The 17,243-nt window shown below is 39.6% G+C and overlaps 1 protein-coding gene across 29 annotated transcripts in view; it reads right to left on the bottom strand.

The window, feature by feature from the left end:
- Positions 1-17,243, bottom strand: part of ttn.2 (titin, tandem duplicate 2) — a 162,119-nt gene that overhangs the window by 144,480 nt on the left and 396 nt on the right. For 24 of the 29 annotated variants that reach the window (XM_081713302.1, XM_081713303.1, XM_081713301.1 and 21 more), the window contains exons 2-31: positions 15,449-15,552; positions 14,800-15,003; positions 12,325-12,612; positions 11,998-12,086; positions 11,700-11,911; positions 11,351-11,573; positions 10,874-11,026; positions 10,346-10,489; positions 9,625-9,852; positions 9,407-9,520; positions 8,627-8,863; positions 8,209-8,274; positions 7,541-7,799; positions 7,268-7,313; positions 6,962-7,174; positions 6,744-6,886; positions 6,483-6,640; positions 6,168-6,398; positions 5,665-5,903; positions 5,288-5,541; positions 4,990-5,154; positions 4,686-4,854; positions 2,887-4,583; positions 2,516-2,797; positions 2,091-2,357; positions 1,692-1,964; positions 1,326-1,589; positions 735-995; positions 361-621; positions 9-272 (exon numbers count right to left, since the gene is read on the bottom strand). In XM_081713302.1, the coding sequence (XP_081569428.1) occupies positions 9-272; positions 361-621; positions 735-995; positions 1,326-1,589; positions 1,692-1,964; positions 2,091-2,357; positions 2,516-2,797; positions 2,887-4,583; positions 4,686-4,854; positions 4,990-5,154; positions 5,288-5,541; positions 5,665-5,903; positions 6,168-6,398; positions 6,483-6,640; positions 6,744-6,886; positions 6,962-7,174; positions 7,268-7,313; positions 7,541-7,799; positions 8,209-8,274; positions 8,627-8,863; positions 9,407-9,520; positions 9,625-9,852; positions 10,346-10,489; positions 10,874-11,026; positions 11,351-11,573; positions 11,700-11,911; positions 11,998-12,086; positions 12,325-12,612; positions 14,800-15,003; positions 15,449-15,539 (7,495 nt within the window). In that variant the 5' untranslated portion in view covers positions 15,540-15,552. The remainder of the gene's footprint in view (positions 1-8; positions 273-360; positions 622-734; positions 996-1,325; positions 1,590-1,691; positions 1,965-2,090; positions 2,358-2,515; positions 2,798-2,886; positions 4,584-4,685; positions 4,855-4,989; positions 5,155-5,287; positions 5,542-5,664; positions 5,904-6,167; positions 6,399-6,482; positions 6,641-6,743; positions 6,887-6,961; positions 7,175-7,267; positions 7,314-7,540; positions 7,800-8,208; positions 8,275-8,626; positions 8,864-9,406; positions 9,521-9,624; positions 9,853-10,345; positions 10,490-10,873; positions 11,027-11,350; positions 11,574-11,699; positions 11,912-11,997; positions 12,087-12,324; positions 12,613-14,799; positions 15,004-15,448; positions 15,553-17,243) is intronic. The other 5 variants (XM_081713282.1, XM_081713285.1, XM_081713286.1 and 2 more) reach the window with 5 other exon arrangements.

The raw sequence follows: 17,243 nt of genomic DNA on the forward strand, positions 1-17,243 counted from the left end.
AAACTTACTCTCAACGTTCAGTCTAGCATTAGCAGAAAGCTTGCCCAGTTTGAATCCATAAACCGATTCATCCTGGGCGTTACAGTCTTTGATCTTTAAGGTGTGCACCATTCCATCTATTGTAATCTCATATTTATCACTTGGGAGAATTTCCACTCCATTCTTGATCCACTGGGCACCTTTCACATCCAAATGGGTAAGTTCCAGACTGAACGCTGCCTCTTGTGTCTCAGTAACAGTTTGGTTCTTTAGTGTCTTCTTGATCTTCACAGCTATAACAATTTAAAGATTGTATATTATTATTAAGAACAGGGATCCTTCATCAGCTGTGCAAGTGCTTATATATACATTTTAATATACCTTCAACTTTCAGGTTGGCTGAGGTCTTAGAGTTTGCCACCTGGTAAGTGTACTCTCCAATATCCTGTGGTCGGGTGATGACAATAACAAGGCGTCTCACAGCACCAATCTCTTCGCTCCTTACATTGTCACTAAAGCTAACAGGATGTCCATCCTTAAGCCACTTGCCCTCAGCAGAAGGGTTGGCAACTTCACACTCCAGCTCAGCAGTCTGGGACTCAGCAACAGTTACATCCTGCAGGGGTCTGTTTATGGCACCACCTAGTGGAGAGAACGAAACATGACTGAGGAAGAATCTTTGCAAATTCCCGGCTTTCAGAGTAACCAAAGGTATATTTTTATCATATGAAATGAAGCACAGCATGTTTTCATACCTGATACAATAAGTTTTGCACTTGATGTCTTTTCACCAGCTGCAAAAGTATAAACTCCCTCCTCATCCTTCATGGCATTGATAACTGTGAGGCTATATTTTGTGCCCTTGGACTCAATCTTGTATCTGGGACCAGCTTTAAGAGGTTGATTTTTAAAAGTCCAGAAAGCATCAATGCCAGAGTGAGATAACTCAACCTCAAAGGTGACATTCTGGGTTTCAGTACAAACACAGTCCTCCATGTGCTTTACGATACTGACCTCTAAATAAAGCAAAAAGCAATGTTAAGGCCATGGCACTTGTTGCATATAACTATTATATTTATATATATTTATAACTAGATATAATTGCATGTAATTTGCTATTACAATCATAATATAGTTGCTTGTTTATTTTTTAGCATTTTTACAAAGGCAATAAAAGATAGTAACATGTTCCTGACATTAAATTACCAATTTATTTGTTATAGTATTGTGCTATTTCAAACAAAGAATCCAACTTTAATATTGAATGAGAATAAAAGGGCAACATAACAACAATGACAGGTTTATCCATTGTGGGTATATCCCTGATATTCTACAGAAATACTTACTCTCGACAGAAAGTCTGCAAGATGAATCAACTCTGCCAACAACCAGTCTGTACTGTCCTTCATCAGAGGCATAGGTCCTGTTCAACACTAAACGTTGTTTGGAACCCTTAGCAACCATCTGGACTCTGTCACTAGCCGTCAGCAGCTTTTCATTTTGGTACCACTTCACAGAGATCACATCAGCAGCTGAAATTTTCGCTTCTAGAACAGCCTTTGTGCCTTCCACTGTGCTAACATCCTTTAGAGGAGTTATAATACCAATAGCTGTAAATGACAAAGGAAATTGAACCATTAAATATGTATAAATTTAAGATTATGTTGAAATAAAATTCAAAATTACTGAAAGGGGTACAGGCAGAGACTTACTCTGCACAATCAGTTTTCCTGCAGTAGAAATGTTCTGAGCAGGAACAACAAAGGAGTACATTCCAGCATCGTCTTTGGTGACATTTTCAACCAGGAGTTTGTGTACAAATTTGTCAATAACAATGTGAACCCTGTCAGTAGCAGAGATAGGTTGACCATTCTTCATCCAAGTTCCCTCCACATTCTCCTGAGAGAATCGGACTTCCAGTTGAGCAATATCACCTTCACAGATGGTCAGGTCAGAGAGGCCTTGCAGTAGTGTAACTGGGCGTACTGTAACATGAGGAGAGAGTCCCATTTCTGTATTTTTGTCATACTTCTCACAGACATCATACATGCTATTCAACTATACCTATTAAGATATATGCACTAAAACTAACAGTATAAAATGAAGCTTACATTTCATCTTCAAGGAGGCAGTGGTCTTTAGATCCCCCACTTTGAATGTGTATTTGCCTTGGTCTTCCTTCTTCACATCTTTTACACACAGGCAGTGGCGTCCACGACGGGAGGACACAACATATTTAAGGCTTGGGGTGATCTCTTTGTTTTCAAAGTACCAGGTGCCTTCAGCGTCCTCTCGGGACAGTTCACACTCAAATTCTCCAGAGTAAGTCTCTGGTACTTCAATGTTATCCATAGTCTTCAAAATTTCCAGTGGTGCACCTACACAAAAATCCCATGGTTTATTTAACAAATATGACTGATACTCAGCACACAGCAGGTTCTGTAAACACTATCAGGATATTGAATCGCTTCTTGTTTTAATGTAAAAAGAAACTAATGATATAGTAACATTTGAAGGAAAAAAAGATTAACCTAACCTTCAACATGGAGTCTCGCAGATGTTCTTATGTGGTCATCCTCAACAAGAGTGCAACTGTATTCAGCATCATCACTCATGTCGATGACAAGTACAGACAGGAAGTGCACCTTTCTGTCAGAGTGCATCCTGTACTTGTCTCCAGAGAAAATCTCTGCATTGTTCTTCAGCCATTTGACCTTGACAAAAGGCTCATTTGTCTCACATTCAAAGGTCATAATGGTGTCCTTCTCTTTGGCATACATATCCTCCAGTTGTTGAGTGAAGCTGACAACTTGCTTGGCTAAATGTAAATCAGGAAAATAAGAGATTAATATTTTCTGCATACATAATGTAGTAAGGTGTGCAAGCAGTATCAATGGTGATACATACCTTGGACAAGCAAGAAGGCATGGCTTGAGGTCTCTCCTGCGATATTAATGGCTTTCACCATGATGCTAGCTGAGTCTTCTGTTGCGACATCCCTAATAACCAGCTCACAGACATGGTCCTCAGGCCAATACCAGTAAATACGGTCTGATTTTTCTAGCAAGATTCCATTCTTGAACCATTGGCATTCTGGATCTGGTTTTCCAACAACTCTGCAACGAAAGCGGACTTCTTCACCCAGGCCAACAGTTTGGCTCTGAATTCGTTCAAAGATTTTTGGTGCCTCCATGCTGGGAGAGAGAGTTATTTTCTCAGGTCTGATAGTAGGAATAGTAAGTTTGCGTTCTTCTTCTTCCTTCTTCTTCTCAGATTCGGGTATTTCCTTGGTCCAGTGCAGAAGCTCCTCCTTTCTTTTCCTCAACATTTCTTCATAGGACTCATCCTTCTTGCGAGATTTAAACTCCACTGAGGAGATGGCCTCATAATAGCCTTCTTCAGTCCTGCGTTTGAATTTGCTTCTCAATTCCTCTGTCTCTTCTGGAGATCTTTCGTGAATAACTCTCTCTGCCCTCCTCAGTTTTACCACTTCTTTGGCTTGTGATGGCTCAACAGGTTTGTCCACCTTTATAACATCAAAGGATACTTTACCAGCCTCTGGACCAGGAAGTTCTGGAACCTTCACCTCAGGGGCACGCCGCAGCATTGACCTAAAATCCTCCCTCTGTTTGATTTCCAGCTTAACGATATGCTCAGCAGTACCCTCAGGGTTCTCAGCCAATACTTTGACTTCCCCTGAATCATAAGATTTACAGTCTGTAATCTCAAGATAGTGAATGCCATCATACTGTAGTCTGAATCGTTTGCTCTTGCGAATAAGTTGTCCATTTAGGTACCAATTGACTTTTGGGGTTGGGTAGCCAGTTACTCTGCAACGGTATTTTGCATTTTCCCCCTCCAGAACACTAATGGGTTCTGGGAGCAAGACAATCTCAGGCTTAGTTTTTTCCATCAGTTCTTCTGCAGTAACACCTGAAGGAGCTCCTTCATGAGCAATGCGCTCCATTTCATCAATTCTCGGTACCCTCCTACCCTCTGGCAGCTGACTTTCCTCAACAAGACTCTTCTCATCTTTCACAATTAGGGTAGCAGAGGTCTGATCAACACCAAATTTGTTGGTGGCTCTGCAAGTAATGACACCACTATCCCTAGAATAAGCAACTTCATAGTCAAGACTGCAATAGCCAAATTCATTAATCATGCGTAACCTATTAGCAGCTGCCAAGGGTTTCCCATCATGCAACCACTCAACAACCATGTTGGGATCACCAATAGGGGTCAGTCTGCATTCAAAATGCACAGGACCAAAACGCTTGAGTCTGACAGAAGTCAGTTTCTTTTTGAAATGAGGCTTCTGCTGTTTCTCCTTGTCATAAAGGTCACCCTCCTCCCATTGTTCTTGACCATAGCGGAGATGCAGCGGCTCCAGTTCTGGTGCAGCAATTTCCTTAGCCTTGTAGATTCCCTTAGGAATAATGAGTTTTCTCTCTGGTTCAGGTTCGGCAAACTCCACCTCAACATTGACTCTGCAGCGTGTTGTATCTCGGCCAGCTTTGTTAATAGCAGTGGCTGTGTACCATGCACTATCAGAACCAGTGATTTGGGGGATCTTGAAATGTGCCTCACCCTTTGTACCCTCAATCCTGAAAGATTTTACAGAATTTTAACATTTCTATATATGTAAATAATTTAATTATAGTAGTAACATAGAAGACTGAATAAAGTTGGCACAACAAGACACTCACTTAATATGAGGGTACTTGTGAGGAGAGATGATGTCACTGTTTTTCAGCCATACAATGTCAGGGAGAGGGTTTCCAATGGCTTTGACAGCCAGTTCAACCAAAGTTCCCTCCTTGACACTGAGATTTTTCAGCTTTTCAATAAATTGTGGTCTAACCAAGTTTTCTTTAGCTGTAAGGTACATGAGTTAAGAAAGGAGTTAGTACAGTGATTTCATTGATTTATGGGCCTACCCAAAGTTCTATAAGCTGTTTAAAAAAATAATGATAACTGTGATAAGGTTGTAGCAGCAATAAAAAAACTTACCTTCTACAGTAAGAGTCATAGAAACAGTAGTTTTTCCAGCTCTGTTCTGAGCAACAACTGTCCATTCTCCAGAGTCTTGAGGCATAGCAGGAACCACAATCAATGACTGAGTTCCGTCTTCCTTCACCACAATCTTGTGGGTGTAGTCATTAACCACTTGTTGCCCTTTTTAAAAGGTCATGAGAAAAATTTATAATCACAATATTTGTTTTTTGCTTACTCACATCACCACATTATGTTGCGGGAAAACCACAAACTAAGCATACTGGATAAGATTCAATATTATATATTTTCTTACCATTATGAAACCAGAAAGTGTCAGGCATGGGTCTTCCAACAACTTTCAGATCAAATCTTGCAGTTTGTCCTTCAGAGCACCTGAAAGATGATGGTTTCATAACAAACACAGGTTTGTAAAGCCTTTCCAGCTGGGATTCATCTGTCTCATCCAGCCTACGAGCAGGTGATCGTCCAGGAGAACGACTAACAGAACGAGCCGGCGAGTGTCCAGGAGAGAGGCTAATTGACCGTGCAGACATGGGCGATTCAGACCTAAAAGAAGAATTAGAAATTCCAAAATATATTATAGTCATTTAAACTTACATACAGTAACTACATTCTTTATGGAAGCCCATACAGTGCATGAAGTACAAAAAGGTTACAGATAGAACTTACTGTACTCTCCTCACTGCCTCTGCCTGAGGATAGTAGGGTTGAGCAGAAGCTGTAGACTCCACATAGAGCTTTCCAGAGCAGACTGCATTACCCTTCATGTTACTAGCTAAAGCTGTGTAGACTCCCTCATCTTCTGGAAGCACCACCGGAATACGCAGACTGGTTCTACCATCCTGAAGAACCTCCATCTGATAACGACCTCCATGCTTGATGCGCTTCCCATCTTTGTACCATGCAATCTATTAAGAGATTAGGAAAGCAATATGGTTTTGTGTATATTCAAAATATTTCATATACACATTATATCGGGCGTGTTATAAATCTAAAAACATTTTTAAGAAATGTAACATCATAAAAATGCTAATCTGGATAACAATACATGACAACAAGTAATGAACGGCTAGTGTGATTTAGATTTATGTTGTCCTAATTGGCTTTTATGCCATTTCATTTCTCAGTGCAATGTCGTGGTATTGATGTTAAGTAGAAATGTTGTTCTGTACCTTTGGCAAGGGAGTTCCTTCCATTTTGCAATGGAATGTAACCCCCATTCCCTCCATGATTCTGTAGCTTTTGACTGGAGTACTGAATGAGGATCCTACAGCCTCATGCTCAGCCACGTTCATCAGCATCTCCTCTCCATCCTCTATTACCAGCTCCCGATAGGTAATCTTTAGGATCCGAATCTCAATCTCCTGGATTATTCTCTGCTCAATAGCAGATATATGGAATTCCTAATAATAAAAATATTTTTTTAGTTGCATTTTATCTGGCTGTTGCTCAGAACATAGCTCAAGCCTTAACTAAAACACATTTACCTTCTCTGAGATAAAAGTCTGCATCATCTGTGGTTGTTGAGGCAATCTCCTTAGCATCTCAGGGGCTACATCTGCCACTCTGGGCTCTGGTACCACTGCTGTAGTTACTTCTGTTTTGTATATCACTTCCTGTGTTTTCATGTAAGCTTCATATTCCTCTGTAATATTAAGCATGCTCGCAGATGTTAAATCAATTGAAAGGGTTTTGAGATTTGGATATTACAGTGCACTTGAAATATTATTTCAAGGCATGCCACTGACCTTCCTCCAGCAGGCTGGTGGAGGCTGAAACCTCTCCATGCTGATTCCTAGCAGAGATGGTGTACTCTCCTGCATCGTCAGCAAAAGTCATAGAGATCTCCAATTTGCATTCCCCTGTGTCTTTATTGTAGCTAACTCTATACCTAATAAAGAGAAAGATATGCATAAATTCACATTCTGCTTATGAATGAGTTTAGGTCATGTGACACTACAGGTACCTGTATCCGGTGGTGAGTGGGACACCATTCTTCTTCCAGTAGATGTGGGGTTTGGGGTTCCCTCCAATCTGGCAATCAAAGACCACACTTCCACCTTCCACCAGTTTCTGTGTAGCCAGCTTCCTCACAAAAAATGGAGCCACAGCTGTTCCGACTTCGATGGTCTTGGACACAGCGCTCACTTCTGACACGGCCTCTTCTTTAGTTTCAATACTAGCCATAAAAGAATTGGTACCATAGGAGTTCAGTGCTCAGAATGTGGAGATGATTTCATTAGCTCATGCTTTTTGTAATTTTGCTACTTACTGTTTCTCCATCATAATCTCTTCTCGACCCTCAATTTCTTCACATACTGAAAAATATGTTGGCAGGGTGAGGGGTTTTGTAGTAACATTTTTTGCTTTGCCTCAAAACCAATGTCATTATTTTACATTCATACCTAATTAAATTGACCTGAATAATAAATTGTCTTTCAAATGTATCTTTTTAACATGAGTTCAACTTATTAACATTTTGACAAATAAAGCATTTATATTTTGTTTGATCAAGTACTACCTTATCTTATCATGTGAGCCTTACCTTGCACAAGCAGGTAGCAAGAGGTGCTTATAGTTCCAGCCTCGCTGGTAGCAGTGCAAGTGAATCGGCCACTATCCTCAGCAAAGGCCTCCCGGATCACTAAGCGGGCATAAGTTTTCTCATATGTGATCTGGAAGTCAATGGAGCTCTCAATCCGGTAGTCCTCCCTGAACCACATAATGCCTGGTGTGGGATGGCCAGAGATCTGGCATTCCAGAGTCACTGACTCTCCCTCAGTAACAGTCATGTTCTTCAAGCCCTGAACAACAGAATAAAAATGAACTCTACTTATTCAAATGTCCTCACATTTAACACCATACACAAAGCAAAGATAGATAATGCTGTAGAAAGATTTATATACATGGTCACTAAGTATGAAACTGAATTTTCAATGAATATTATCTTTTTTAGCCTGCTATTGTGTTTTTAAGGTTGTAATTAATACACAACATGCATTTATTATGCAGTAAAGAACAGACAGAAACAAGACAAACAATAAGATAATTAATTGCATGGCTACACCAGAACAGGAAAAAGTATGCATTTTAATAAGGCTTTATCAGTTGTTTTTTTTTATTGATAGTTTCCTCCTGTCTACTGACATTATTGTATTAAATGTATTGTAATGGTATTAAAATATTATATATAATAAACCTGTAAATACTTACAACAACAACTGTTGGAGGCATAACTGGTTGCTTGACAGCTGAAGGAACTGCTGCTGTCTCAACAACCTGAATGACATAAACAAGTTACTGATTACTTTGGAATTATGTGCCACTCTAACCTGAGTTAGAAATTGGGAAGCTTGTTAAAAATGAAAATGTTAAAAGGGGAAAAAGTCTCTAAAATCTAAAGACAGAATGACAAGTGGTATCTGTGATTAGAAAAAGCAGGTGGATGTCAAGGAGAAATCCTCAGTTAAGCAGATGAAATCTGTAAGAAAAAGTATTAGATTTAGGCTTGCCCTAGGTGACCACACAAGTGTTTGATTATTTGACCAGACACAAACATCTGCAAAGAGTCACTCGTGAGATTAATTACAAACATTAGCTTGGCTGGCGAGCAGCACATCAAACTACAAACCTGCTTCTCCCATTCCCCTGCATATGAAGCACCTATCTGTCTCTGTAACTCTGTGTTGAAATGTGACTGATATTTCTCAGTAATGTCTTTAAAGGGAGGAAGGGTCAGCTCTGGGGTCACTCTCATCTCCACGGCTTTATGAGTTGGAGGCTTGACGGGCTTGATGATCTTTTGAACACCAGAAGTGGAGGACAACTCTTTCTGCAGAGTAGCAATAGCAGAGCCAGCTATCGAGACCTGACCAATCCAAGGAAAGCAACATTACTGCCATTGATCGAAACAGCAGAGTTTATTGTTGTGTCGTTAGCCACTCCAAACAGGAATCATCCATGAAAAGTGTGACTTCTAGTGGATTATGGGATGAAAACTAGTGGATTATGGAAAAACTTAACAAGTTAGGGAATAAACAGGTAAAACCTCATCTATATTAAATATTTTGGGGGTCTACAAAATAATGAATTACCTTTAGGATGGAACGGAAACGTGGTATGAGGTTGTATGATGTTAGAGTTATGATTAATACAAATTTCATTCACAGCTATTATGTGACAGACTACTCTGTGGAAGTTTTTTTGCTTTAAAGTTGCATGTCAGGCAAGCAGGATATACTATATTTTAATGAGTTAAGTAAGGTTTTTTGTCATATTTGTTACAGTTATTATACCGTAAATGGTAATCAGCATCAATACATTTTTTCTTTCTTTCTGTTGTTTGTTATTATATCCTCCAATATCAGATTGTAAATGTCATTACTGTTTGCCTGATACCACCCATGCTTACCTCATAGCTATGATCAGGTTTAGGGACAGTAACTTTTGAAACTGTGAAATGTGGAATCGGGGATGGCGCAAGGCCAGTGTCCACCTGCGGACTAATCTCTGTAGTTCTTGGGATCTATCACATATCAATGGAGACAGGGTTGACAGGTTGGAATTACAGCATCATCTTTCACAAAATAAAAATGTAGCCCATCACAGGCACATAAAAAGACTCCTAACCTGTATGACAGGAACAGATTTTTCAGACGTGTCCCTCAGCATAGCAGGAGAAATTTGAAACTCTTCTGTTCTACTTGTGACCTGTTGCTTAGCCGTGAGCACTGCCTGCTGCTTTATAGCGGTTTCCTCTTGAGTCACAGTACTCTCAACATGCACAGGCTTTCGAACTCGCGCCTGGTCCACAGCAGCAAGCACCGTAGCCACGGCACCTGCCTTCTTACCATCACCCTGGCAAGAACAAGAGTCCAGTGTAATCTAGCATGTATACAGGAACCGCAGCTTTGGCTAAAGATGCAAATGAAGACACACTAGGGGTGAATTCAAAGGGCACAATTTCAGCATCACCATCGTTGCAAAATTAAAGCCCGCTCATGAAGAAATTCCATTTGATGTTAGTAAGTGGGGTGTGCAATGATGAATTACAGAAAGGACTAAATGATGAATGGCAGACATAGTGTGGGGGTTACTAAACATACTGGAGTGGATACAGTCATGTGAGGTGGCATCAGATCTGTTTGATAGTCTTTACACTGATTTTACTGTCATTTACATTGTAATTCATTTGATGGGCCATCTCCACAGGACTTTGTAGTGTTTCCTTAAAATTTCTAGTACACTACCGCGCATCTCAACCATTCAGTGTGAGGTTAGTTGGCATATTGCACTTATACAAGGTGCTCTCAGTGAATGTGGTCAGAGAGATGATCTGAATTTCATCTACCTTCTCCTGAGAGACAAGTGTGTAAGAGGCAGAGCTTGTTTCCATAGTTTCCATAATGCATTCAGAGCGAGCCCCTGTGATCTCTCTAATGTTAGCCTGCTCATGCACTGCCATAGGCGAAACGTCCACCATGGGTTTCATCTGCTACGTCCATGACGAAAATAATAATAAACTCAGTTTGAGTATAAACAATACAGCAGATCTGTTAATTGCAGTTAAAAAAATACCTAACCAACTAGATATTTAAAAAATACTTAATCTCAATGCATTCTAAGCACAAGGTAGGTAGCAAAAGGTATTGATATGTGGTGTAGGAATTGTGACATGACTTTCTTGTGTGACAGGAATTTCAGGGGAGGGGGAAGTGAAAACCTGTCATTACCTCATCAAAAGAGGACAAAATAAACCTCCACAAAATGGGCCACAATGGAAGCTAAAATTTCACTTTGTGGAAGTCAATGAAGGTACAAAAATGGAGGTGAATGAAAGGGTTGGATGGGTGACCACAGCGCGGATTTGCCAAACTACCTGGTCAATCGTAGGTGCAAGGAGAGTAGCAGTGCTGCTTTCTACACTGTGAGGCTCTGAAGAGCCAGAGGGAGGGTGGCGGCTACGAGCCTGGTCTACTGCTGCCACAACTGTGGCAACTGCACCAGATTTGTCATCCATGCTTTGCTGTTCCTTTCGCACATGCAGGTAAAATTAGGATGCAAGATTATATCAGTGTTTGTTGATATTGCAGATTTTCAGCATTACAAGTATAGACCCAATGAATCATTAGAAATGCCAGAAACATAACCATTTTGCATGCTTCTTTTTTATATACTTGTATTACTTCAGGGTATCAACAGCTCTACAAAAAATCTGAAAAAGGTCCAATCAGAACTGAATAACCAAAGGAAAGAAAGGATTATGGCATAATCGTCTGTTCCTTACCATACGCACAAAGCAATTTATTTCACATCTCAAGAAGGCAACGTCCCCTATCCAGAGCAGTGCCCATACCTCTTTGGGGACAGGTTGTTTTTGCTCAGTGACAGCTGTCTCCCAGTGCATCTCTGTGACCTTGGCCTTCAGGCTAGCCTGATAGCTAGACTCAGACACGTAGCCTGCCTGCTTCCAAGGGGGCAGGACCTCAGCACCTGGAGTGACCTGCCTGCGAGTTAGAACTGGGGATTTGACTGGTCTGATGGGTGATACTGACAGTCTTGTGGAGGGCGATACAGCTCTGAAAATGTAAAAAAAAAAAAAAGGAAAGAGTGCGTGAGGGGTGTTTGCAAATGAAAAGTCACAATGAACATTTCATATGGAGGTTTTTAGGTAAATTTAAGGTAAAATCCAATTGGTAGGGTACCTGACAGGAGTCGGCGTGGGGGCCTTCACGTGCCTCACAGGAGAGGGCGACTGGTGGCGAGTAGCTGAAACTTTAGTCAAATGTGATGGAGGGGATTTGGACGTGGGTTTAGGAGGCACACGAGGAGGGGTCTTATGGGCTAGCTGTTGAGTTACAATGCCTCCTTCAACTTGCATTTGCAAAGCTGTGGACTCAAAGTGAGTCTCCATTTTCTGTGGATGGAGCAAATAGCAGAGATTAACAATGCAGTCTTGTCTGTCAATTCTAAACTCAATTTGGAAGAATGAATACGAAATACCTTTTCTACTCTGGTTTGGCGGGTCTTTGAAATCTGAGAAGTTGAAATAACTGTCTTTGTTTTCTTAGCAGGCACAGCTTCCTCCTCACCTGTGCAGTTGTTTAGGTTAGATCAGACCCTTTAACACTGAAAGTCACAACAGACCTCGAAGGCTGCAACACTGCAGAGTTCAGCATTTCCTCTGCTCCAAACTCAGCTCACCATGAGATTCAATAACTTGCTGATCATGGAAAACAATAAACTTTGCAGTACTGTGGCCTTCAAAGCTTTAATATTTTCACAGCTTTGAGATATAATCTGTGGGCACAAGGAAGTATAAACATGTACCTTGAACCAGTAGTTCTGCAGTAGAGGTAGCACGTCCGCTGCTGTTAGTAGCATTGACAGAGTATGTTCCAGAGTCTTCAGGGAAGGCCTCAGCAATCAGCAAACTGTAAAGGTCTCCATCCTGAACAATCTGAAAGTCGGCGGAGCTCTGAATCTCAGCTCCCTCTCTGTAGAACTTCACCACAGGTGTAGGGATTCCCGTAACACGAACATCCAGTCTCACTCTGCTTCCCTGTCTCACAGTCATGCTTTGTAGTCTCTGAATGAAGTTTGGCGGTGCAGTTTCCGCTAAAAAATATTGAGGAAATGTGACCAATAAAATATATATATAAATATATACATTTGCATATAAACATTTGTATATTGCCTCTTTTCTCCAGACCGCTGTATTGTACATGAGACCAAGCAGGTAATTAATGCACACCAGAGATTTCCACCTGTGACCCCTGGCAGCAGGGCAGGGGTAGCTGCCAATCGAACGTACATTTTTATGACGTGACTGCCAATGACTACCAAAGGATGAAATCTCAAGAGTACAAATGCATATTAGCAACTGACATCTCAATGAATGTCTCAGACCTCAGTGAATGTTATTATACTTTGCTGCAGGACAATAACCCAAAACGAATTATTGAAGAATCAATGGAGTTTTTCAGAATCAATGTTTTTTTTAACTGTCTAAGTCAATCACCGGGACTGAATCCTGTTACGCATGCTGGTCACATAGTAAAGACAATATCAGGGGACAAACAGTCCTCAAAACAAGCAGGAACTAGGAAACCTTGGTATTACAAAAATTCTAGACCATAGCAAAGCAAAGGATTATCAGTCCTAAACGTACAAGTTTGTTTAAGATCATTTTCATTTGTTCAATTACACACAGTCCCGTGGAATAAGATAATTTTTAAAAGCAGGCAGTGTGACTCATATGGTTCATCTGCTATGTGACTCATATGGTTTATTCCCTCAAACTGAAACTGACATACAACACTATAACATATGTTAACACATGATTATTATTTGACAGAACAGGGCTGACCAGTTTACCAGCAACTTATTACATATAAGAGTGAATAGCAGGACTGATTCTGGGTATTGAGTATAACAGTACTGAGTTTACCTATGCTGCACACTTTAGTTTTAAGAATCAGTATAGTTAGACACAAATGACTTGCTCTGTGGATCGTGAAAAGCTGACTAACTAAGTTTTGCAGTATGTGTTGCCTAAGTAGAGCAGAGCTCAGGTAAGCTTTATCCAACATCAGGACCACCCATTTTATGTCAGCACCACCTTCTTTACATCATTTCACATTCTGTTTTACATCAGAAACATCCGTTTAACATCATGACCACCCATTTTACAATTTACATCAGGACCAGCTACTTTACAACAGAAACTTTACTTAGTCGGTCATTTACTGAACTTTTAAACAGTATTCAGAAGGACACCATTTGTAGATATAAATTTTGTGCCTAGACTAAGATTAACCAAATTAGAAAGAAAATGGGGATTTAGGTTCCCTGGGACTTTAAGAACCTAATAATGAGATGATGGGTTATGTCAGCTGGGTCAGAGGTAACCAACCAGCTGATCTCATTAGTTATATCTGCAACTGCTTCATAGATTTGTTCATACAGTAGCTCACATCTTTGTGTTGAAGAATAAATATGCTTCCATATTTACTCAGTATCAAAGTTCTCAAATATATACTTACCTTACTGATAGTCTAATTGTCATATACAAACAAAAATTATATCTAAACACTATAAAAGAAACTTATACAAACTTGTCATATATCATGTTCTTTGTACTGTACTTCCACTGCTGAATGTACATTTGAACATTTACATCACTTTTACAATAAATAAATAATTTTTGTAACACATTTGTAAAACGATTTCAGCACACTTGTGTGTATTGTATATATAGGTGTCATGACGATACAATAGCACTGAACTGAACCGTGTGGTAAACAAATGGAAATTGCAATGCAAACTGTATAAGACCTCGTTCAGTTAACATTAACCAAATCAGCATGCATTGAAATGCAGTGTACCTGTAGCATTACTTCACAAAACACATAAAGTGTATTAAGTTTGATCCCACTTATAATGTACTATAAATACTTGTCTGTATTTCTTCCAGGATTGAAAGCCTATAATTTAAATTGGCAGAGAACTCCATTTAACAATTATGAACTGAACACGTAATGCCAACTTCTCCTGTTACCGTACTTGAATGAGACCTAAAACACGCACCACCTTGCAACTCTTAAATGCTTCAGAATATAGGCAGAATATAGGATTTTCTTTAGCCTGTGATTTGATAGGCGACGTAAAAACAGATACACACATGGAGTAAATGTCGAAAACAAAATGGTTATGAGTGAAAACTGTTGATAGCAGTAACCTTTACAGTTTAAATGCTAGGCCCCACAAGCAGAATATCGTTTCCAACATGTACAACACTCTTACCTGTAACCAGGAGTTCAGCGGTGCTAGTGGCTTGTCCAGCGCCATTAGTGGCTCTCACAGAAAATCTTCCGCTGTGTGCAACTGTCACGGCAGGGATCCTCAGAACAGCGCGGCCTTCGCTGAACGAGATCTGAGCGCCGGGCAGAGCAGCAGCAGTAAGAACCTGGCCATCACGAAACCAGCTCACCTCAGGAACTGGATTACCTGGAAGAGAGAGGGCCTCATGAGCAATAGTCAACGTCAAGAGTCTAGCCTCAGCAAAGTGGCCTAATTGTACTTCATGTATTGTACTTCATGTATAATTCATTGCCTGAAAACAAAACCAAATCAAACATTAAACCTTTATATACTGCCTAAAATTGCCAATCAGATATACCATTACTAGCTACTGTCAATAATTGTTAATCTAAAAAAAATGATGAATTCACAGCTAATTTCCTATACCCCTTTTTTGTCTTGTAAAATAGTAAAAATCTGTCACATATTTAAGGTTTTTTCATAATGAATAATCTGTTTATTTTGTGTGGCACAATTTACCCGCCTTTTATGGGAAACTGAATGCTTGTAAAGCTTCTTTACTGCTACCAGAAACTGTAGATGAATTGTTTCCTTATCACTAACAGAGACTGTGGCTGAATTGTTTCCTTACCACTAACTTGAGCTTCGAACGTTGCAGCACTACCCTCAAGTGCCACAACGCTCTGAAGCGGCTGAGTAAACGTTGGCGCCTGTGTTGTCATGGTAACAGGCACCCTGAGGAGAAGGCATACAACAAAATTATTAATTCCAGTATAAACACGCTCAGGAATCATTCAACTGCAATTATAAAGAAGTTCAGTTACAGGATATTTTTAGCTGTGGTCAAATTGACTAATCGTTGATATGACTCCTTAGCACCTGACCAGAGGCAGCTTGTCACCTGAGACATCAACCACTCCTTGGGGTCTGGGTGTTAGGCCAAACACTTTGACCTCACATCAACTGACAGCTCACAGACATGACAGTAGCAACTGGTATCTGTCCCTCGTCACAGGGCTCCTCAGTTCTGATTAATCACAGTTGACTCATTCACAATGACTATTCACTTCTGTAATCTTCTGCCATTATGGGAAATACCCATATCAGCAGGTTTTGAAGGGTTAATCAGTCATATATCTTTTTATTCATTAATTAACTCTTCACTCTTTTAAAACTGGCACATGATTTAAGTCTGTTACTTACCATTATAACCATAAGCCATTGCAAATAAGCTTTACTGATAATTAGTTAATATGAATCAAATAAAAACACATTTATGGTAACCAGTTTAAACTGTATGTATCACAGCTTTCTATGTTAGCATGATTTCTGTAATAATTCAGAGAACTATTTATTAAAAAAAATTATGCTCAGAAAATAAATAAATAAATACATCAACAACAACAAAAAACAATCTAATACCTATATTGTTGCTTTTTTAAAGATATCCCATATTTGACTAGGAGAATGGTTAAACAGCTGAACAGTTACTCATGACCTTTACCTAAAATAATTTGAAAGTAACTATCCCAAACTCTTTTTAAAAAGGATAGCTAATGTTATGTTACTCTGAATGTACTTAGTACTTAGTAATGAATGTTAAATTCAAACTGAAATCTTTTTAATTCCACTAAAGAAATATATCTTTTTATATTCAGCTACACTCTATCCATCTAATGACCTACACATGCACACACTCATAAACACATATTTTCAGGTTTAAATGTTATATAGTAGTTAAAAGAAACAATAAAATTAACAAGAATAATGAAAACCATATCTAAATTCAAAATTCCATAAAACAGACCTAATTCTAGCAACAAATCAAAACCAAGCACAGTCATTAACATATCTGTCAACATGCTCCACTGATGGAAACAATCATCTCCAGGCTCTACTTCAGCATTTCAGAGAATAGCACAAAAATTCACAAATGCCATTGTCTCCTTAAGAATATGTTTATAAGAATATGGGTTAAAGTTCAGAAAGCTGCAGTGTTCAAGAAAAAAAACATTTTAATGTAAAGAGAAAATTTTCCTAAGAGACTGAAGACCCAAAAGGCAGAATCTAAAAATAAAGTGGACCTAGTTTGATTGACAGTCACCATGTGGCACATAGCTGGAGGTGCAACTGATAGCCCTGCTGCCGATTCCCTTAAAAAGACATTGTGGTCCAGCTGGGACAGCACTCTAATGCTATCACAGGCTATTCTTGGCTTTTCTGAAATCATTGCACCATATAGAATCCTTGAGGATTGAAAAGTCTCAATCTAAAATCAATTATTGCCTAAAGAAAATATCTACCTTAGCCCGAATCTCAGATTCCAGGACAGACAAAGCATGGGTCAGCCTTCTCAGTGCTTTGACAGTTACCTTTTTGTTGTTTTGCAAAACATCACACCAGAAAACAGCAAGAATGGAAAGCAG

Source organism: Electrophorus electricus, chromosome 4 (genome assembly GCF_041902795.1).
Source record: "Electrophorus electricus isolate QZ-2024a chromosome 4, ASM4190279v1, whole genome shotgun sequence".
NCBI classification, from domain to species: Eukaryota; Metazoa; Chordata; class Actinopteri; order Gymnotiformes; family Gymnotidae; genus Electrophorus; species Electrophorus electricus.